The 22,965-nt window shown below is 43.9% G+C and overlaps 2 protein-coding genes across 13 annotated transcripts in view; both read right to left on the bottom strand.

Moving 5' to 3' along the window:
* Window positions 1-336: 336 nt before the first annotated feature.
* LOC110515805 (general transcription factor IIF subunit 2) lies at window positions 337-15,536 on the bottom strand. Of its 9 annotated transcripts, none has more exons than XM_036951448.1 (11): window positions 15,338-15,536; window positions 15,036-15,109; window positions 14,884-14,902; window positions 14,617-14,761; window positions 14,340-14,351; window positions 12,987-13,046; window positions 11,580-11,691; window positions 10,918-11,017; window positions 10,622-10,765; window positions 904-1,045; window positions 337-789 (listed from the first exon to the last, which is right to left on the bottom strand). In XM_036951448.1, the coding sequence occupies exons 1-10, from the start codon at window positions 15,401-15,403 to the stop codon at window positions 908-910; spliced, it is 870 nt and encodes a 289-aa protein (XP_036807343.1). In that variant the 5' UTR covers window positions 15,404-15,536; the 3' UTR covers window positions 337-789; window positions 904-907. The 9 variants fall into 9 exon arrangements, with proteins under 9 accessions (XP_036807343.1, XP_036807344.1, XP_036807342.1 ...); XM_036951449.1 differs by having other exon boundaries at window positions 337-1,045; window positions 15,338-15,437; window positions 15,472-15,516; XM_036951447.1 differs by having other exon boundaries at window positions 337-1,045.
* A 4,442-nt stretch (window positions 15,537-19,978) lies between these two features.
* LOC110516182 (GPALPP motifs-containing protein 1) overlaps window positions 19,979-22,965 on the bottom strand; it is a 10,108-nt gene continuing 7,121 nt past the window's right edge. For 2 of the 4 annotated variants that reach the window (XR_005037344.1, XR_005037348.1), the window contains exon 8: window positions 19,979-20,760. The gene's annotated coding sequence lies outside the window, so the exon portion shown is untranslated. The remainder of the gene's footprint in view (window positions 20,761-22,965) is intronic. The other 2 variants (XR_005037346.1, XR_005037345.1) reach the window with 2 other exon arrangements.

The following is a 22,965-nucleotide window of genomic DNA, read 5'->3' as shown; positions in this document are numbered from 1 at the left end:
ACAGATGACCTCAGTGATCCTAGATCAGGACTCCCAGTCAGACACGATACAGATGACCTCAGTGATCCTAGATCAGCACTCCCAGTCAGACACGATACAGATGACCTCTGATCCTAGATCAGGACTCCCAGTCAGACACGATACAGATGACCTCAGTGATCCTAGATCAGGACTCCCAGTCAGACACGATACAGATGACCTCTAACCCTAACCTCAGTCATATGTCTGTTCAGGGCCTTCCAGTTATTCTACTGCACACAGGTTTGTAGATGTGATCTCACTAGAGTAACACCTCGTTTATACAGAAAAGCAGACTGGTAGTTTTTTTTTTTTTAATTTACAAAAACATTTTAATTTTATTCCAAAAGTCATTAATCACATTTTTATAAACAACTTGTACGTATTGATCCTTGGTTGACGTGTCTGTAAACCGATCCCCGATCGACTGAATCGGTCAGATCCCACAAACACACAGGAATAAACGTCATAGTGGCCCAGGTGAGATGAACCTAAAGCACCTCACTGTTCAGAATAGTAGGAATCCTTCAAACGTGGCACCCTATTCCCTAAATAGTACACTAAATTTGACCAGGGTCCTGGTTTTAAAGTAGTGCACTATATAGGGAATAGGGTACCACTTGGGATTTCAGCGACATGAAGTATAGGACCGGGGTCCTGACTGGCCAACTCAACACATCAGTAGCTTCCCAACTTTATGTCTCTGCGTCTATAAAAACCAAAACGACACTCTCTAGGGAGGCCCCAGACCAGGCTAGTGGGGCCCCAGACCAGGCTAGGGAGGCCCCAGACCAGGCTAGTCGTCCTCCTAGTGGTGGGACCCCAGACCAGGCTAGTCGTCCTTCTCCTAGTGGTGAGCTCTCTAGGAGGCTAGAGGTCCCAGACCAGGCTAGTCGTTGGTCTCCTTCTCCTCCTCCTCCTCTCCTCCCTGGTAGTGTCTGTACTCTGGCTTCAGCTCCCACGTGTTCTTGTGGGTTCCCTTCACGTTGTAGATGCCGATGTCGCGCAGAATCTCTTTCAGGTAACTCTGAATGAAGGGGGCGGGGGGAGAGAGAGAGTTAAGGTGACTACTATCTCACAGGAATAAGGAGCAGGAAAGAGCGTTGAGTATCCAGTCTGGTCTTGAATTCCCTGTTTCATCTCTTATATGTACAAAAGGAAATATTGTGTAAAGTATTACATCACTAACTTGACCAGATAAACATAAACCCCTACAGACGACCCCGTTCATTAGACAGCCGTCTCCACCTCAGACTGAAACATAAACCCCTACAGACGACCCCGTTCATTAGACAGCCGTCTCCACCTCAGACTGAAACATAAACCCCTACAGACGACCCCGTTCATTAGGCATCCGTCTCCACCTCAGACTGAAACATAAACCCCTACAGACGACCCCGTTCATTAGGCAGCCGTCTCCACCTCAGACTGAAACATAAACCCCTACAGACGACCCCGTTCATTAGACAGCAGTCTCAGACTGAAACATAAACCCCTACAGACGACCCCGTTCATTAGACAGCCGTCTCCACCTCAGACTGAAACATAAACCCCTACAGACGACCCCGTTCATTAGACAGCCGTCTCCACCTCAGACTGAAACATAAACCCCTACAGACGACCCCCGTTCATTAGGCAGCCGTCTCCACCTCAGACTGAAACATAAACCCCTACAGACGACCCCGTTCATTAGACAGCCGTCTCAGACTGAAACATAAACCCCTACAGATGACCCCGTTCATTAGGCATCCACCTCAGACTGAAACATAAACCCCAGAGACGACCCGTTCATTAGACAGCCGTCTCCACCTCAGACTGAAACATAGACCCCTACAGACGACCCCGTTCATTAGGCAGCCGTCTCCACCTCAGACTGAAACATAAACCCCTACAGACGACCCCGTTCATTAGACAGCCGTCTCCACCTCAGACTGAAACATAAACCCCTACAGACGACCCCGTTCATTAGACAGCCGTCTCCACCTCAGACTGAAACATAAACCCCTACAGACGACCCCGTTCATTAGGCATCCGTCTCCACCTCAGACTGAAACATAAACCCCTACAGACGACCCCGTTCATTAGGCATCCGTCTCCACCTCAGACTGAAACATAAACCCCTACAGACGACCCTGTTCATTAGGCAGCCGTCTCCACCTCAGACTGAAACATAGACCCCTACAGACGACCCCGTTCATTAGACAGCCGTCTCCACCTCAGACTGAAACATAAACCCCTACAGACGACCCCCGTTCATTAGACAGCCGTCTCCACCTCAGACTGAAACATAAACCCCTACAGACGACCCCGTTCATTAGACATCCGTCTCCACGGCGGCAGATTGACGAGGCCGACCTTTTCTGAGCTGAACAAACCCAAGACGCAGCTCTCCCAACAACACATAAAACCCTCACCTAATTCTGCCACAAAACAACGACACTCTCTCTCATATGGGCTTTTTTAAGGTGATGTGCCTTTGATAAACAGTGGCCCATTTGGTTAAAAGGCAGAGGTCCATTCCCAGCGCTCCTCTCCAGGGGGCTTTTGAAGAGACTCCTCCCACATTCAGCCCCCCAAAAATCACGTAGCAGATGTGGTAGAGAGAGGAGGTGGTAGAGAGAGGTGGTAGAGAGAGGAGGTGATAGAGAGAGGAGGAGGTAGAGAGAGGAGGAGGTAGAGAGAGGAGGAGGTAGAGAGAGGAGGAGGTAGAGAGAGGAGGAGGTAGAGAGTGGAGGAGGTAGAGAGAGGAAGACGTAGAGAGAGGAACACACTAAAAGAGCCCGTCACCCTAAAATGGGAACACACTAAACGAGCCCGTTACCCTAAAATGACATCACACTAAACGAGCCCGTTACCCTAAAATGACATCACACTAAACGAGCCCGTTACCCTAAAATGGGAACACACTAAACGAGCCCGTTACCCTAAAATGACATCACACTAAACGAGCCCGTTACCCTAAAATGACATCACACTAAACGAGCTGTCATGTTTACAACACATCCTGAAAACAGGACGGGTTAAAGTGGACAACTGTTGTCCCAAGGAGTTTCCCCCCCGTTGTCATGATCAGCGACGTCAAGTTTGTATCTGTCAATTATTTTTAACAAGCTGATTTTATAGCGAAAATAAATAACTAAAATATGTCTCATTCCACTGAGGTTGTTTGGTTATGGTGTATATAGTAGTATATAGTAGTTTATAGTAGTATATAGTAGTATATAGTAGTATCTCACCACAGGTTGTTTGGTTATGGTGTTTATAGTAGTATCTCACCACAGGTTGTTTGGTGATGTTGTAATACCAGGTGTATATAGTAGTATATAGTAGTTTATAGTAGTATATAGTAGTATATAGTAGTATCTCACCACAGGTTGTTTGGTTATGGTGTTTATAGTAGTATATAGTAGTATATAGTAGTTTATAGTAGTTTATAGTAGTTTATAGTAGTATATAGTAGTATATAGTAGTTTATAGTAGTTTATAGTAGTATATAGTAGTTTATAGTAGTATCTCACCACAGGTTGTTTGGTTATGGTGTATATAGTAGTATATAGTAGTTTATAGTAGTATATAGTAGTATATAGTAGTATCTCACCACAGGTTGTTTGGTTATGGTGTTTATAGTAGTATATAGTAGTATATAGTAGTTTATAGTAGTTTATAGTAGTTTATAGTAGTATATAGTAGTTTATAGTAGTTTATAGTAGTTTATAGTAGTATATAGTAGTATATAGTAGTATATAGTAGTTTATAGTAGTTTATAGTAGTATCTCACCACAGGTTGTTTGGTTATGGTGTATATAGTAGTATATAGTAGTTTATAGTAGTATATAGTAGTATCTCACCACAGGTTGTTTGGTTATGGTGTATATAGTAGTATATAGTAGTTTATAGTAGTATATAGTAGTTTATAGTAGTATCTCACCACAGGTTGTTTGGTTATGGTGTATATAGTAGTATATAGTAGTTTATAGTAGTATATAGTAGTATATAGTAGTATCTCACCACAGGTTGTTTGGTTATGGTGTTTATAGTAGTATATAGTAGTATATAGTAGTTTATAGTAGTATCTCACCACAGGTTGTTTGGTTATGGTGTATATAGTAGTTTATAGTAGTATATAGTAGTTTATAGTAGTTTATAGTAGTATATAGTAGTATCTCACCACAGGTTGTTTGGTTATGGTGTATATAGTAGTATATAGTAGTTTATAGTAGTTTATAGTAGTATATAGTAGTATCTCACCACAGGTTGTTTGGTTATGGTGTATATAGTAGTATATAGTAGTTTATAGTAGTATATAGTAGTATCTCACCACAGGTTGTTTGGTTATGGTGTATATAGTAGTTTATAGTAGTATATAGTAGTTTATAGTAGTATCTCACCACAAGTTGTTTGGTTATGGTGTATATAGTAGTATATAGTAGTTTATAGTAGTATATAGTAGTATATAGTAGTATCTCACCACAGGTTGTTTGGTTATGGTGTTTATAGTAGTATGTAGTTTATAGTAGTATCTCACCACAGGTTGTTTGGTTATGGTGTATATAGTAGTTTATAGTAGTATATAGTAGTTTATAGTAGTTTATAGTAGTATATAGTAGTATCTCACCACAGGTTGTTTGGTTATGGTGTATATAGTAGTTTATAGTAGTTTATAGTAGTTTATAGTAGTATATAGTAGTATCTCACCACAGGTTGTTTGGTTATGGTGTATATAGTAGTATATAGTAGTTTATAGTAGTATATAGTAGTATCTCACCACAGGTTGTTTGGTTATGGTGTATATAGTAGTATATAGTAGTTTATAGTAGTATATAGTAGTATATAGTAGTATCTCACCACAGGTTGTTTGGTTATGGTGTTTATAGTAGTATATAGTAGTATATAGTAGTTTATAGTAGTTTATAGTAGTATCTCACCACAGGTTGTTTGGTTATGGTGTATATAGTAGTTTATAGTAGTATATAGTAGTTTATAGTAGTTTATAGTAGTATCTCACCACAGGTTGTTTGGTTATGGTGTATATAGTAGTTTATAGTAGTATATAGTAGTTTATAGTAGTATATAGTAGTATCTCACCACAGGTTGTTTGGTTATGGTGTTTATAGTAGTATATAGTAGTATATAGTAGTTTATAGTAGTATATAGTAGTTTATAGTAGTATATAGTAGTATCTCACCACAGGTTGTTTGGTTATGGTGTTTATAGTAGTATATAGTAGTATATAGTAGTTTATAGTAGTATATAGTAGTATCTCACCACAGGTTGTTTGGTTATGGTGTATATAGTAGTTTATAGTAGTTTATAGTAGTATATAGTAGTATATAGTAGTTTATAGTAGTTTATAGTAGTATCTCACCACAGGTTGTTTGGTTATGGTGTATATAGTAGTATATAGTAGTTTATAGTAGTTTATAGTAGTATATAGTAGTATCTCACCACAGGTTGTTTGGTTATGGTGTATATAGTAGTTTATAGTAGTTTATAGTAGTATATAGTAGTATATAGTAGTATATAGTAGTATATAGTAGTTTATAGTAGTTTATAGTAGTATCTCACCACAGGTTGTTTGGTTATGGTGTATATAGTAGTATATAGTAGTTTATAGTAGTATATAGTAGTATATAGTAGTATATAGTAGTATCTCACCACAGGTTGTTTGGTGATGTTGTAATACCAGGTGTTTATAGTAGTATATAGTAGTATATAGTAGTATCTCACCACAGGTTGTTTGGTTATGGTGTATATAGTAGTATATAGTAGTTTATAGTAGTATATAGTAGTATATAGTAGTATCTCACCACAGGTTGTTTGGTTATGGTGTATATAGTAGTATATAGTAGTTTATAGTAGTTTATAGTAGTATATAGTAGTTTATAGTAGTTTATAGTAGTATCTCACCACAGGTTGTTTGGTTATGGTGTATATAGTAGTATATAGTAGTTTATAGTAGTATATAGTAGTATATAGTAGTATCTCACCACAGGTTGTTTGGTTATGGTGTATATAGTAGTATATAGTAGTTTATAGTAGTTTATAGTAGTATCTCACCACAGGTTGTTTGGTTATGGTGTTTATAGTAGTTTATAGTAGTATATAGTAGTATCTCACCACAGGTTGTTTGGTTATGGTGTATATAGTAGTATATAGTAGTTTATAGTAGTATATAGTAGTATATAGTAGTTTATAGTAGTATATAGTAGTATATAGTAGTTTATAGTAGTATATAGTAGTTTATAGTAGTTTATAGTAGTATATAGTAGTTTATAGTAGTTTATAGTAGTATCTCACCACAGGTTGTTTGGTTATGGTGTATATAGTAGTATATAGTAGTTTATAGTAGTATATAGTAGTATATAGTAGTTTATAGTAGTATATAGTAGTATATAGTAGTTTATAGTAGTATATAGTAGTTTATAGTAGTATCTCACCACAGGTTGTTTGGTTATGGTGTATATAGTAGTATATAGTAGTATATAGTAGTATATAGTAGTATATAGTAGTTTATAGTAGTATCTCACCACAGGTTGTTTGGTTATGGTGTATATAGTAGTTTATAGTAGTTTATAGTAGTATATAGTAGTATCTCACCAGAAGTTGTTTGGTTATGGTGTATATAGTAGTATATAGTAGTTTATAGTAGTTTATAGTAGTATATAGTAGTATCTCACCACAGGTTGTTTGGTTATGGTGTTTATAGTAGTATATAGTAGTATATAGTAGTATCTCACCACAGGTTGTTTGGTTATGGTGTATATAGTAGTTTATAGTAGTTTATAGTAGTATATAGTAGTATCTCACCAGAAGTTGTTTGGTTATGGTGTATATAGTAGTATATAGTAGTTTATAGTAGTTTATAGTAGTTTATAGTAGTATCTCACCACAGGTTGTTTGGTTATGGTGTATATAGTAGTATATAGTAGTTTATAGTAGTTTATAGTAGTATATAGTAGTATCTCACCACAGGTTGTTTGGTGATGGTGTTTATAGTATATAGTAGTATCTCACCACAGGTTGTTTGGTTATGGTGTTTATAGTAGTATATAGTAGTATATAGTAGTATCTCACCACAGGTTGTTTGGTGATGTTGTAATACCAGGTGTTTATAGTAGTTTATAGTAGTATATAGTAGTATCTCACCACAGGTTGTTTGGTTATGGTGTATATAGTAGTATATAGTAGTTTATAGTAGTATATAGTAGTATATAGTAGTTTATAGTAGTATATAGTAGTATATAGTAGTTTATAGTAGTATATAGTAGTTTATAGTAGTTTATAGTAGTATATAGTAGTTTATAGTAGTTTATAGTAGTATCTCACCACAGGTTGTTTGGTTATGGTGTATATAGTAGTATATAGTAGTTTATAGTAGTATATAGTAGTATATAGTAGTTTATAGTAGTATATAGTAGTATATAGTAGTTTATAGTAGTATATAGTAGTTTATAGTAGTATCTCACCACAGGTTGTTTGGTTATGGTGTATATAGTAGTATATAGTAGTATATAGTAGTATATAGTAGTTTATAGTAGTATATAGTAGTTTATAGTAGTATCTCACCACAGGTTGTTTGGTTATGGTGTATATAGTAGTTTATAGTAGTTTATAGTAGTATATAGTAGTATCTCACCAGAAGTTGTTTGGTTATGGTGTATATAGTAGTATATAGTAGTTTATAGTAGTTTATAGTAGTATATAGTAGTATCTCACCACAGGTTGTTTGGTTATGGTGTTTATAGTAGTATATAGTAGTATATAGTAGTATCTCACCACAGGTTGTTTGGTTATGGTGTATATAGTAGTTTATAGTAGTTTATAGTAGTATATAGTAGTATCTCAACAGAAGTTGTTTGGTTATGGTGTATATAGTAGTATATAGTAGTTTATAGTAGTTTATAGTAGTTTATAGTAGTATCTCACCACAGGTTGTTTGGTTATGGTGTATATAGTAGTATATAGTAGTTTATAGTAGTTTATAGTAGTATATAGTAGTATCTCACCACAGGTTGTTTGGTGATGGTGTTTATAGTATATAGTAGTATCTCACCACAGGTTGTTTGGTTATGGTGTTTATAGTAGTATATAGTAGTATATAGTAGTATCTCACCACAGGTTGTTTGGTGATGTTGTAATACCAGGTGTTTATAGTAGTATATAGTAGTATATAGTAGTATCTCACCACAGGTTGTTTGGTGATGTTGTAATACCAGGTGTTTATAGTAGTATATAGTAGTATATAGTAGTATCTCACCACAGGTTGTTTGGTTATGGTGTATATAGTAGTATATAGTAGTATCTCACTACAGGTTGTTTGGTGATGTTGTAATACCAGGTGTTTATAGTAGTATATAGTAGTATATAGTAGTATCTCACTACAGGTTGTTTGGTGATGTTGTAATACCAGGTGTTTATAGTAGTATATAGTAGTATCTCACCACAGGTTGTTTGGTTATGGTGTTTATAGTAGTTTATAGTAGTATATAGTAGTATCTCAACACAGGTTGTTTGGTGATGTTGTAATACCAGGTGTTTATAGTAGTTTATAGTAGTATATAGTAGTATCTCACCACAGGTTGTTTGGTTATGGTGTATATAGTAGTATATAGTAGTTTATAGTAGTATATAGTAGTATATAGTAGTATCTCACCACAGGTTGTTTGGTTATGGTGTATATAGTAGTATATAGTAGTTTATAGTAGTATATAGTAGTATATAGTAGTATCTCACCACAGGTTGTTTGGTTATGGTGTATATAGTAGTATATAGTAGTTTATAGTAGTATATAGTAGTATATAGTAGTATCTCACCACAGGTTGTTTGGTTATGGTGTATATAGTAGTATATAGTAGTTTATAGTAGTATATAGTAGTATATAGTAGTATCTCACCACAGGTTGTTTGGTTATGGTGTATATAGTAGTATATAGTAGTATATAGTAGTTTATAGTAGTTTATAGTAGTTTATAGTAGTATATAGTAGTATATAGTAGTATCTCACCACAGGTTGTTTGGTTATGGTGTATATAGTAGTATATAGTAGTTTATAGTAGTTTATAGTAGTATATAGTAGTTTATAGTAGTATATAGTAGTATCTCACCACAGGTTGTTTGGTTATGGTGTATATAGTAGTATATAGTAGTTTATAGTAGTATATAGTAGTATATAGTAGTATCTCACCACAGGTTGTTTGGTGATGGTGTTTATAGTAGTATATAGTAGTTTATAGTAGTATATAGTAGTATATAGTAGTTTATAGTAGTATATAGTAGTTTATAGTAGTTTATAGTAGTATATAGTAGTATATAGTAGTATATAGTAGTTTATAGTAGTATCTCACCACAGGTTGTTTGGTTATGGTGTTTATAGTAGTATATAGTAGTATCTCACCACAGGTTGTTTGGTGATGTTGTAATACCAGGTGTTTATAGTAGTATATAGTAGTATATAGTAGTATCTCACCACAGGTTGTTTGGTTATGGTGTTTATAGTAGTATATAGTAGTATATAGTAGTATATAGTAGTATATAGTAGTATCTCACCACAGGTTGTTTGGTGATGTTGTAATACCAGGTGTTTATAGTAGTATATAGGAGTATATAGTAGTATCTCACCACAGGTTGTTTGGTGATGGTGTTTATAGTAGTATATAGTAGTTTATAGTAGTATATAGTAGTATATAGTAGTTTATAGTAGTATATAGTAGTTTATAGTAGTTTATAGTAGTATATAGTAGTATATAGTAGTATATAGTAGTTTATAGTAGTATCTCACCACAGGTTGTTTGGTTATGGTGTTTATAGTAGTATATAGTAGTATCTCACCACAGGTTGTTTGGTGATGTTGTAATACCAGGTGTTTATAGTAGTATATAGTAGTATATAGTAGTATCTCACCACAGGTTGTTTGGTTATGGTGTTTATAGTAGTATATAGTAGTATATAGTAGTATATAGTAGTATATAGTAGTATCTCACCACAGGTTGTTTGGTGATGTTGTAATACCAGGTGTTTATAGTAGTATATAGGAGTATATAGTAGTATCTCACCACAGGTTGTTTGGTGATGTTGTAATACCAGGTGTATATAGTAGTATATAGTAGTATCTCACTACAGGTTGTTTGGTGATGTTGTAATACCAGGTGTATATAGTAGTATATAGTAGTATATAGTAGTATCTCACCACAGGTTGTTTGGTGATGTTGTAATACCAGGTGTATATAGTAGTATATAGTAGTATATAGTAGTATCTCACTACAGGTTGTTTGGTGATGTTGTAATACCAGGTGTATATAGTAGTATATAGTAGTATATAGTAGTATCTCACCACAGGTTGTTTGGTTATGGTGTTTATAGTAGTATATAGTAGTATATAGTAGTATCTCACCACAGGTTGTTTGGTGATGGTGTTTATAGTAGTATATAGTAGTATCTCACCACAGGTTGTTTGGTGATGTTGTAATACCAGGTGTATATAGTAGTATATAGTAGTATATAGTAGTATCTCACCACAGGTTGTTTGGTGATGTTGTAATAACAGGTGTTTATAGTAGTATATAGTGGTTTATAGTAGTATATAGTAGTATATAGTAGTATCTCACCACAGGTTGTTTGGTGATGTCGACCAGGTCCTTGATGTTGTAATATTGATGCTTCTCAAAAGCTGAGAACAACATGTCCAACACCTGTTGTTTGTCGACCCTGGCTCTTTTACCTTCCTCCTTCTTCTTCCTGTCGTACTCCAGCTGGACGGACACACACACACACACACACACACACTGTATTAGTCCAGCTCAGGGGAGGGAGGGAGGAAATGTCTGGCTGTTGTTGTTGTTGAGGGGGCCTAAAATGTGTACAGACAGTGCACATCGTCGTGCAGGCAGCCAAGGCTCCTTACGTTGTAGGAATGGTTGGCCACTGGTTTGTAGTTGGTGGTAACAGCCTTCTCTAGTTGCTGAGACAATCTCACTGGCTTGGATAACTCTTCTATCTGCAGTCTGGAGACACGAGACAGCAGTGAGTGTCGGGGGGAGAGAGAGAGACAGAGAGAGACACAGAGAGAGAGAGAGACACAGAGAGAGAGACAGAAAGAGAGAGACAGAGAGAGACAGAGACAGAAAGAGAGAGACACGGAGAGAGAGAGAGAGAGAGACACAGAGAGAGAGACACAGAGAGAGACAGAGAGAGACAGAGACACAGAGAGAGAGAGACAGAGAGAGACAGAGAGAGACAGAGAGACATAGAGAGACAGAGACACAGAGAGAGAGAGAGATAGAGAGACAGAGAGAGACAGAGACACATAGAGAGACAGAGACACAGAGAGAGACAGAGACACAGAGAGAGAGACACAGAGAGACGGAGACAAGAGAGACACAGAGAGAGAGAGAGACACACAGAGAGAGAGAGACAGAGAAAGAGAGACACAGAGAGAGAGAGAGAGACACAGAGAGAGAGACAGAGAGACAGAGAGAGAGACACAGAGAGAGAGAGAGACACACAGAGAGAGAGAGACAGAGAGAGACACAGAGAGACAGATAGTGTGAGTGTGTAGGTACGTACCTCTTGAGTTTCATGTAGTTCTCGCTGACAGCAGGTCTACACTCTGCTCTCTGCACCACCAGGCCCTCCAGGGAGATTCTCTCTGTTAGAAAGGAGAACCGGTGACGTCTCTCTGTTAGAAAGGAGAACCGGTGACGTCTCTCTGTGTGTGTTGACTCACTCTCTCACGTGGCAACATCATTTCATCTGTTTTAATGTGATATTCCTCAGTGAGAGACATCCACAGTGGCAGTACGACGCCACACAGCCAGGAGAGAGACCAACTGATCACTAGGGTCGTCTAACAGGAGGAGAGAGACCAACTGATCACTAGGGTCGTCTAACTGATCACTAGGGTCGTCCTACTGACCACTAGGGTCGTCTAACAGGAGAAGAGAGACCAACTGATCACTAGGGTCGTCTAACAGGAGAAGAGAGACCAACTGATCACTAGGGTCGTCTAACTGATCACTAGGTTCGTCTAACAGGAAGAGAGACCAACTGATCACTAGGGTCGTCTAACTGATCACTAGGGTCGTCTAACAGGAAGAGAGACCAACTGATCACTAGGGTCGTCTAACTGATCACTAGGGTCGTCTAACAGGAGAAGAGAGACCAACTGATCACTAGGGTCGTCTAACTGGAGGAGAGAGACCAACTGATCACTAGGGTCGTCTAACAGCAGAAGAGAGACCAACTGATCACTAGGGTCGTCTAACTGGAGGAGAGAGACCAACTGATCACTAGGGTCGTCTAACTGATCACTAGGGTCGTCTAACAGGAGAAGAGAGACCAACTGATCACTAGGGTCGTCTAACAGGAGAAGAGAGACCAACTGATCACTAGGGTCGTCTAACAGCAGAAGAGAGACCAATTGATCACTAGGGTCGTCTAACTGGAGGAGAGAGACCAACTGATCACTAGGGTCGTCTAACAGGAGAAGAGAGACCAACTGATCACTAGGGTCGTCTAACAGGAGAAGAGAGACCAACTGATCACTAGGGTCGTCTAACAGGAGAAGAGAGACCAACTGATCACTAGGGTCGTCTAACAGGAGAAGAGAGACCAACTGATCACTAGGGTCGTCTAACAGGAGAAGAGAGACCAACTGATCACTAGGGTCGTCTAACTGATCACTAGGGTCGTCTAACAGAAGAACAACATTCTCCACCAGACAGAGGCCGAACCTCCAGCTTCCTGCCCAGGCTCTACACCTCACTAACCTCCACCAGACAGAGGCCGAACCTCCAGCCTCCTGCCCAGGCTCTACACCTCACCAACCTCCACCAGACAGAGGCCCAACCTCCACCGGACAGAGGCCCAACCTCCACCGGACAGAGGCCCAACCTCCACCAGACAGAGGCCTAACCTCCAGCCTCATGCCCAGGCTCCACACCTCTCAGTTGGGAAGAGACTGAGGGGACTCACCTGGGCCTGACCCCGCCCCCGAAACTGAGGTGCTGCCATCAGATCTCTCTTCTGACTGGCCTACAGGGAGGGAGGGAGGGAGGGAGGGGGAAAGGGAGGAGAGGGTGGTCCAATAAGAAATAACACCAGGGTTTAGAATAGCAGCTTTCTGGCGAAGAGGCAGTAACCACGGAGATGAACTGCTCGGCAACAACGGCTGGTCTTCAACGCCTTGCAGAACAACACATCTGACGGTGGCCAGACTTCACACTCAAACCAGGAAGTATCTCAAAACAGAACTTTATATACGGTCTACAACTCACACACAAGGATAAACCATGAGCTTCACACTGACACCCTCAAGGGAGGGAGAGGAGAACGTGCACATTAGAAGAGGCATAAAGATCATTGCACAAATCATGACGTCTCAAACCAAGCACTCCACACCAGATCAATACCATCATATTGATTGGTTTGTTTATGTTATTAACAAGCTCCAGATATCATTCCAGTAGCAGATCACATCCAAACTACGGAGCTGATTGGTTCACAGCGGTTCTGATCCGATCTGAGCGACAGCCAGCGGAGTTACTGAGACAAGCAGAGGGCCTCCATCTGTTCTGCTGTGGCAACATGCAGCCCACAACAAAGACAGAGAGATGGAGAGAGACGGGAAGGGGCGGAGAGAGACGGGAAGGGGCAGAGAGAGACGGGAAGGGGCAGAGAGAGAGAGAGAGACGGGAAGGGGCAGAGAGAGAGACGGGAAGGGGCAGAGAGAGAGACGGGAAGGGGCAGAGAGAGAGACGGGAAGGGGCAGAGAGAGAGAGAGAGAGAGAGAGACGGGAAGGGGCAGAGAGAGAGACGGGAAGAGAGAGACGGGAAGAGAGAGACGGGAAGAGAGACGGGAAGAGAGAGATGGGAAGAGAGAGACGGGAAGGGAGAGACGGGAAGGGAGAGAGAGAGAGACGGGAAGGGAGAGAGAGAGAGACGGGAAGGGGCAGAGAGAGAGACGGGAAGGGGCAGAGAGAGAGACGGGAAGAGAGAGAGACGGGAAGAGAGAGAGACGGGAAGAGAGAGAGAGACGGGAAGAGAGAGAGAGACGGGAAGGGGAAGAGAGACGGGAAGGGGAAGAGAGAGAGAGACGGGAAGGGGCAGAGAGAGAGAGAGACGGGAAGGGGCAGAGGGAGAGATGGGAAGGGGCAGAGAGAGACAGAGACAGGAAGGGGCAGAGAGAGAGAAGAAGAGAGAGGCACACACCTTTGAGGCAGAGGGATACACAGTACTACTTACCCTGAGGCGGACGGATACACACAGACACACAGTACTACTTACCCTGAGGCGGAGTGATACACACAGACACGCAGTTCTACTTACCCTTAGATGACTCTAATGGGTGAAAGATCAGCTATGGTCACAAACCATGCTCATTTGCAGTCGGGAAAACACAAGGCATTTTGACAGTCAATATTATCTGACTACACATTCAAATAGAGGTTATGACTCAAACAACATGGCCTCCAGGTTTCATGGTTACTCAAACAGCACCTTACCCCCACACACTTAGCTAGCTAGCACACAGCTCCAGGGTGCACCAAAATTGAGCAACATTTCTTGATCATCATGTTTACAGCTGGTGGTAACTGTTCCTTACCTGACTGGGTCTCAGTGAACACGGCCAGGGTCTGTCCTCCTACAGTCTGCATGGTGAACGGGTGGTCCCTGGGAGCCTGCACCCCCGACGGCTTGTCTCCGAGGCTGTCAATCATGGTCAGGTCTTCGTTCAGAGTGAATTCCACCTGGTGCACAACAAGTGTAAGTTATGTCAGTTTAGGACCAGGACAACTGCTGGCTGAGTTGGGATCAATATTCCATTGGAATGCAATTCATCTGTGTCTGTAACCATAGTTACTAGTATTACCTCTGCCTTCCCTTGGTTCCTAAAGCAAAAGATGAAGAAAACAAATGATTAGCTAAATCCCCTTAGCTAGCTACTTCTCTTTAGCCAGCAGAGAAAGTAAACAACGATGGTGATTACCAACAAACAATAACACACGAGACAATTCTACATACTTCCCGATCCGGAGTTTCCCCACCTCTCCCCTGCCTGATGCTTTGGCCCATTGCTGGGACAGGTATTTGGGCACCTGTGGGCAAAGACACTGGTTGTTAGTTAGCTAGCTAACGTGTGCAGTGTGATGATAATGATAGTGTTACTGTAGTCTACTTCAATAGATGGCTAGTCTCGTCCTCATCCATCCGCGCTGCCTCTAGATAGCTACTAGTACTAGCCGTTAGCTAGCTACTAGTGTTAGCCGTGCTAGCTACTAGTGTTAGCCGTTAGCTACTAGTGTTAGCCTACATTTCCAACGTACCTTTACCAGCCACACGCCCGTGTTCTGTTTAGCACCAGTTAAATCCACTTCGCCTTTCTCTGACATGTTTAAAACGTTGTTTAAAATCACCTCTTACACGTTACCATTACAATTCGTTTGGCGTTATGAGGTAGGCTAGCTAACGTTAACTAAACAACACACTGAACTACGGAGGCGCAAGAGAGACAGAAAGGACGCGCGAAACCAGAAATACTAGAACTCGAAGTTCAGTGGTCAATTATAATTTTTTACTGGGGTGTAGGCCCATTCTAAGGGCCTGTGACTGACAGGGGCCCTAAAAAAATATTAGAACTAAGGTAAACTAGGTTTAAAAAAAACTAGGTAAAAAAAATTAAAATAAAATCAATATTAAATGATTATTCTATCATCATTAATATAATATTTTATTTACAATGTAAATAAATGAATTGTGAGTGAGGAGTGCCGGTGTGAGCATCATGTCTCAACTTCCTGAAGAAAAATCTGGCTTCCAAAAACTAAAAGAAAAAAAATAAAGAAAATGTTTAACAAAGGAAGAAGGGTGTAGTCCGTGAGCGGTGGAAATTAACCTGTCAGCTTAGTCTGTAGTGAAATATGCTACTTTTGCTCCCTTAACATTAGTTACTTAATATCTCAACAGAAAATTCGGAGTGTTTACATTTCACTCCTCTTTAAGCCAACATTTAATCAATGCAGGCTAACTTTTAGCAAGCTATTCATACTAAATCAGTTGTTCCTGTCTGTTGCCAGGCCCAACAGAGACAGCTTCAGGCTCACCAGCCCTGTCTCTCCATCCCCCTGAAATAGCCCTGTCTCCCCATCCCCATACCCCTGAACCAGCCTTGTCTCCCCATCCCCATACCCCTGAACCAGCCCTGTCTCCCTATCCCCCCGAACCAGCCCTGTCTCCCCATCCCCCCGAACCAGCCCTGTCTCCCCATCCCCCTGAACCAGCCCTGTCTCCCCATCCCCCTTAACCAGCCGAGTCTCCTCGTCCCCCGAACCAGCCCTGTCTCCCCATCCCCCTGAACCAGCCCTGTCTCCCCATCCCCCTGAAACAGCCCTGTCTCCCCATCCCCCTGAACCAGCCCTGTCTCCCCATCCCCCTGAACCAGCCCTGTCTCCCCCTCCCCCTGAACCAGCCCTGTCTCCCCATCCCCCTGAACCAGCCCTGTCTCCTCATCCCCCTGAACCAGCCCTGTCTCCCCATCCCCCTGAACCAGCCCTGTCTCCTCATCCCCCTGAACCAGCCCTGTCTCCCCATCCCCCTGAATCAGCCCTGTCTCCCCATCCCCCTGAACCAGCCCTGTCTCCTCATCCCCCTGAACCAGCCCTGTCTCCCCATCCCCCTGAACCAGCCCTGTCTCCCCATCCCCCTGAACCAGCCCTGTCTCCCCATCCCCCTGAACCAGCCCTGTCTCCTCATCCCCCTGAACCAGCCCTGTCTCCCCATCCCCCCGAACCAGCCCTGTCTCCCCATCCCCCTGAACCAGCCCTGTCTCCCCATCCCCCTTAACCAGCCGAGTCTCCTCGTCCCCCGAACCAGCCCTGTCTCCCCATCCCCCTGAACCAGCCCTGTCTCCCCATCCCCCTGAAACAGCCCTGTCTCCCCATCCCCCTGAACCAGCCCTGTCTCCCCATCCCCCTGAACCAGCCCTGTCTCCCCCTCCCCCTGAACCAGCCCTGTCTCCCCATCCCCCTGAACCAGCCCTGTCTCCTCATCCCCCTGAACCAGCCCTGTCTCCCCATCCCCCTGAACCAGCCCTGTCTCCTCATCCCCCTGAACCAGCCCTGTCTCCCCATCCCCCTGAATCAGCCCTGTCTCCCCATCCCCCTGAACCAGCCCTGTCTCCTCATCCCCCTGAACCAGCCCTGTCTCCCCATCCCCCTGAACCAGCCCTGTCTCCCCATCCCCCTGAACCAGCCCTGTCTCCCCATCCCCCTGAACCAGCCCTGTCTCCCCATCCCCCTGAACCAGCCCTGTCTCCTCATCCCCCTGAACCAGCCCTGTCTCCCCATCCCCCTGAACCAGCCCTGTCTCCCCATCCCCCTGAACCAGCCCTGTCTCCCCATCCCCCTGAACCAGCCCTGTCTCCTCATCCCCCTGAACCAGCCCTGTCTCCCCATCCCCCTGAACCAGCCCCTTCTCCCCATCCCCCCGAACCAGCCCCGTCTCCCCATCCCCCCGAACCAGCCCTGTCTCCACCTCCCCCCGAACCAGCCCTGTCTCCCCCTCCCCCTGAACCAGCCCTGTCTCCCCCTCCCCCTGAACCAGCCCTGTCTCCCCATCCCCCTGAACCAGCCCTGTCTCCCCCTCCCCCTGAACCAGCCCTGTCTCCACATCCCCCTGAACCAGCCCTGTCTCCCCCTCCCCCTGAACCAGCCCTGTCTCCCCATCCCCCCGAACCAGCCCTGTCTCCCCATCCCCCCGAACCAGCCCTGTCTCCACCTCCCCCTGAACCAGCCCTGTCTCCCCCTCCCCCCGAACCAGCCCTGTCTCCACCTCCCCTGAACCAGCCCTGTCTCCCCCTCCCCCTGAACCAGCCCTGTCTCCCCCTCCCCCTGAACCAGCCCTGTCTCCCCATCCCCCTGAACCAGCCCTGTCTCCCCCTCCCCCTGAACCAGCCCTGTCTCCACATCCCCCTGAACCAGCCCTGTCTCCCCCTCCCCCACATTGGGCCCAATATGATATCTTTCCATGGGGCCCAATGTGATATCTTTCCACGGGGCCCAATGTGATATCATTCCATGGGGCCCAATGTGACATCTTTCCATGGGGCCCAATATGATATCTTTCCATGGGGCCCAATGTGATATCTTTCCATGGGGCCCAATATGATATCTTTCCATGGGGCCCAATATGATATCTTTCCATGGGGCCCAATGTGATATCTTTCCACGGGGCCCCAAATCCCTGGCGGTGCTCCTGCACCTATGAAAGAAAAAAAACATGTATCTCAAAAAACATTGGCTTGATGAAAAATCTTGACAATTAAAAATGTGGCAGCACCATATAAAGGGGGCAGCACCATATAAAGAGGCAGCACCATATAAAGGGGCAGGGCAGCACCATATAAAGGGGCAGCACCGTATAAAGGGGCAGCACCATATAAAGGGGCAGCACCATATAAAGGGGCAGCACCATATAAAGGGGTAGCACCATATAAAGGGGCAGCACTATATAAAGGGGCAGGGCAGCACCATATAAAGGGGCAGCACCATATAAAGGGGCAGCACCATATAAAGGGGCAGGGCAGCACCATATAAAGGGGTAGCACCATGTAAAGGGGCAGCACCATATAAAGGGGCAGCACCATATAAAGGGACAGCACCATATAAAGGGACAGCACCATATAAAGGGGCAGCACCATATAAAGGGGCAGGGCAGCACCATATAAAGGGGCAGCACCAGCCTACATGGCCTTCAGAGAACTGGTGCAGTGACAAAACCTCTCAGGGATCGGACCCTTTTTCTTCCCAATTCTCGCCTAAAATGACTCGTACCCAAATCTAACTGCCTGTAGCTCAGGCCCTGAAACAAGGATATGCATATTCTTGGTACCATTTGAAAGGAAACACTTTGAAGTTTGTGGAGATGTGAATGTCAATTTGTGGAGTTTTGACCAGTTAGTAGACCAATAAGAAAGAGAGTTCCAAACCTCTCTGCCAATGACAGATCTTTTTCCCCTCCCCACTCAGACCCTTCCCCACTCAGACCCCTCCCTACTCAGACCCCTCCCTGCTCAGACCCTTCCCTACTCAGACCACTCCCCACTCAGACCCCTCCCCACTCAGACCCCTCCCTACTCAGACCCCTCCCTACTCAGACCCCTCCCCACTCAGACCCCTCCCCACTCAGAACCCTCCCCACTCAGAACCCTCCCCACTCAGACCCCTCCCTACTCAGACCCCTCCCCACTCAGACCCCTCCCTACTCAGACCCCTCCCCACTCAGACCCCTCCCCACTCAGACCCCTCCCCACTCAGACCCCTCCCTACTCAGACCCCTCCCTACTCAGACCCCTCCCTACTCAGACCCCTCCCCACTCAGACCCCTCCCCACTCAGACCCCTCCCCACTCAGACCCCTCCCTACTCAGACCCCTCCCCACTCAGACCCCTCCCCACTCAGACCCCTCCCCACTCAGACCCTTCCCCACTCAGACCCCTCCCCACTCAGAACCCTCCCCACTCAGACCCCTCCCTACTCAGACCCCTCCCCACTCAGACCCCTCCCTACTCAGACCCCTCCCTACTCAGACCCCTCCCCACTCAGACCCCTCCCCACTCAGACCCCTCCCCACTCAGACCCTTCCCCACTCAGAACCCTCCCCACTCAGACCCCTCCCTACTCAGACCCCTCCCCACTCAGACCCCTCCCTACTCAGACCCCTCCCCACTCAGACCCCTCCCTACTCAGACCCCTCCCCACTCAGAACCCTCCCCACTCAGACCCCTCCCCACTCAGACCCCTCCCCACTCAGACCCCTCCCCACTCAGACCCCTCCCCACTCAGACCCTTCCCCACTCAGACCCCTCCCCACTCAGACCCCTCCCCACTCAGACCCCTCCCCACTCAGACCCCTCCCAGACAGTCCTAGTAAAATTCTTGCATAAAAAAAAATGACTCTTCTCTAAGAACCTATTTTTGCTCATTTATTTTGTTGCGTTTTAATTGAAAACAAATCACAGTAATGTCCTTAACTGTTCCCCAGAAATGATTTGCTATTAAGATGAAAAAAAAAACAGCTGCCCATCGGACCTTTAAAAGAACTAAAAGAATGAGGGAGGTCCCGTGTGGCTCAGTTGGTTGGAGCTTTCAACGCCAGGGTTGTGGGTTCGATTCCCACGGGGGAAACCAGTATGTGAGAAATAATAAGTAAGAACACGTATGGACTACGTCGCTCTGGATAAGAGTGACGACTAAAATGTAACTATCAAACTGATATTCACACTTTTATTAAAAAACACATACAAGTTATAAGTTTACGACCTGTTCTGCTCAGATCACATTCAGTACAATGTGTTCTGATCATCTGAGTAGTTGGACTGCAATAAACAGTCAACCTGGAACGTTCCCGTCAATCATTGACTGGCTCAAGTGACCAAAAAACATACAAGTTATAAGTTATACGACCTGTTCTGCTCAGATCACATTCAGTACAATGTGTTCTGATCATCTGAGTAGTTGGACTGCAATAAACAGTCAACCTGGAACGTTCCCGTCACTCATTGACTGGGTCAGGTGACCAAAAAACATACAAGTTATAAGTTATACGACCTGTTCTGCTCAGATCACATTCAGTACAATGTGTTCTGATCATCTGAGTAGTTGGACTGCAATAAACAGTCAACCTGGAACGTTCCCGTCACTCATTGACTGGCTCAGGTGACCAAAAAACATACAAGTTATAACTTTACGACCTGTTCTGCTCAGATCACATTCAGTACAATGTGTTCTGATCATCTGAGTAGTTGGACTGCAATAGAAAGTCAACCTGGAACGTTCCCGTCAATCATTGACTGGCTCAGGTGACCAAAAAACGTCCAATCCTGAGCTATTGTGTGTGTGGATCGTCTCAGAGGAACATTTTCTCCTTGCTGTGTCCGAAGCGTGTGTTGAGCTCCTGGGACTTCTTCAACAGACGTTGTTTCTGAGCCTCGTCAAACTTGTTGACTTGCAAGTCCTGGTCCCTGTCAAACGCTCGTCTCTCCACCGGCTTGGCGCCCTCGTCCAGTTTCCTCTTCTTCATCTGCTTCTCGTGGAGACTGATCAGAGACTCGCCACGCTTCGTTTCCTAACAGAGAGGAGAGAGAAAGACAAAGTCATTTCGACAACTAATGGTCAGTAGACATCTCGGTCTAGTCTCCGGGTCAGTAGACATCTCGGTCTAGTCTCCGGGTCAGTAGACATCTCGGTCTAGTCTCCGGGTCAGTAGACATCTTGGTCTAGTCTCCGGGTCAGTAGACATCTCGGTCTCGTCTCCGGGTCAGTAGACATCTTGGTCTAGTCTCCTAGTTGTAAATGCCATAGTGAGATCTTCGTACAGGTCAGTAGACATCTTGGTCTAGTCTCCAGGTCAATAGACATCTTGGTCTAGTCTCCGGGTCAGTAGACATCTTGGTCTAGTCTCCGGGTCAGTAAACATCTTGGTCTAGTCTCCGGGTCAGAAGACATCTTGGTCTAGTCTCCGGGTCAGTAGACATCTTGGTCTAGTCTCCTAGTTGTAAATGCCATAGTGAGATCTTCGTACAGGTCAGTAGACATCTTGGTCTAGTCTCCGGGTCAATAGACATCTTGGTCTAGTCTCCGGGTCAGTAGACATCTCGGTCTCGTCTCCGGGTCAGTAGATATCTTGGTCTAGTCTCCGGGTCAGTAGACATCTTGGTCTAGTCTCCGGGTCAGTAGACATCTTGGTCTAGTCTCCGGGTCAGTAGACATCTTGGTCTAGTCTCCGGGTCAGAAGACATCTTGGTCTAGTCTCCGGGTCAGTAGACATCTTGGTCTAGTCTCCTAGTTGTAAATGCCATAGTGAGATCTTCGTACAGGTCAGTAGACATCTTGGTCTAGTTTCCGGGTCAGTAGACATCTTGGTCTAGTCTCCGGGTCAGTAGACATCTTGGTCTAGTCTCCGAGTTGTAAATGCCATAGTGAGATCTTCGTACAGGTCAGTAGACATCTTGGTCTAGTCTCCGGGTCAGTAGACATCTTGGTCTAGTCTCCGGGTCAGTAGACATCTTGGTCTAGTCTCCTAGTTGTAAATGCCATAGTGAGATCTTCGTACAGGTCAGTAGACATCTTGGTCTAGTCTCCTAGTTGTAAATGCCATAGTGAGATCTTCGTACAGGTCAGTAGATATCTTGGTCTAGTCTCCTAGTTGTAAATTCCATAGTGAGATCTTCGTACAGGTCAGTAGACATCTTGGTCTAGTCTCCGGGTCAGTAGACATCTTGGTCTAGTCTCCTAGTTGTAAATGCCATAGTGAGATCTTCGTACAGGTCAGTAGACATCTTGGTCTAGTCCTCCTAGTTGTAAATGCCATAGTGAGATCTTGGTACAGGTCAGTAGACATCTTGGTCTAGTCTCCAGGTCAGTCGATATCTTGGTCTAGTCTCCTAGTTGAAAATGCCATAGTGAGATCTTCGTACGGGTCAGTAGACATCTTGGTCTAGTCTCCTAGTTGTAAATGCCATAGTGAGATCTTCGTACAGGTCAGTAGACATCTTGGTCTAGTCTCCTAGTTGAAAATGCCATAGTGAGATCTTCGTACAGGTCAGTAGACATCTTGGTCTAGTCTCCTAGTTGTAAATGCCATAGTGAGATCTTCGTACGGGTCAGTAGACATCTTGGTCTAGTCTCCTAGTTGTAAATGCCATAGTGAGATCTTCGTACAGGTCAGTAGACATCTTGGTCTAGTCCTCCTAGTTGTAAATGCCATAGTGAGATCTTCGTACAGGTCAGTAGACATCTTGGTCTAGTCTCCTAGTTGTAAATGCCATAGTGAGATCTTCGTACAGGTCAGTAGACATCTTGGTCTAGTCCTCCTAGTTGTAAATGCCATAGTGAGATCTTCGTACAGGTCAGTAGACATCTTGGTCTAGTCTCCTAGTTGTAAATGCCATAGTGAG

This window comes from Oncorhynchus mykiss, chromosome 18 (assembly GCF_013265735.2).
Source record: "Oncorhynchus mykiss isolate Arlee chromosome 18, USDA_OmykA_1.1, whole genome shotgun sequence".
In the NCBI taxonomy this organism is placed as follows: Eukaryota; Metazoa; Chordata; class Actinopteri; order Salmoniformes; family Salmonidae; genus Oncorhynchus; species Oncorhynchus mykiss.
The sequence above is the reverse complement of the archived record's forward strand: the minus strand, read 5'-3'. Positions and strand labels throughout refer to the sequence as shown.

Coding starts and splice junctions, on each gene's coding strand:
- LOC110515805 (XM_036951447.1), bottom strand. CDS start 15,403: ATGTCAGAGAAAGGCGAAGTGGATTTAACTGGTGCTAAACAGAACACG. Junction 15,110..15,337: donor CGGGCGTGTGGCTGGTAAAG/GTACGTTGGAAA, acceptor CTTTGCCCACAG/GTGCCCAAATACCTGTCCCA. Junction 10,766..10,917: donor TGGCCAACCATTCCTACAAC/GTAAGGAGCCTT, acceptor GTGTCCGTCCAG/CTGGAGTACGACAGGAAGAA.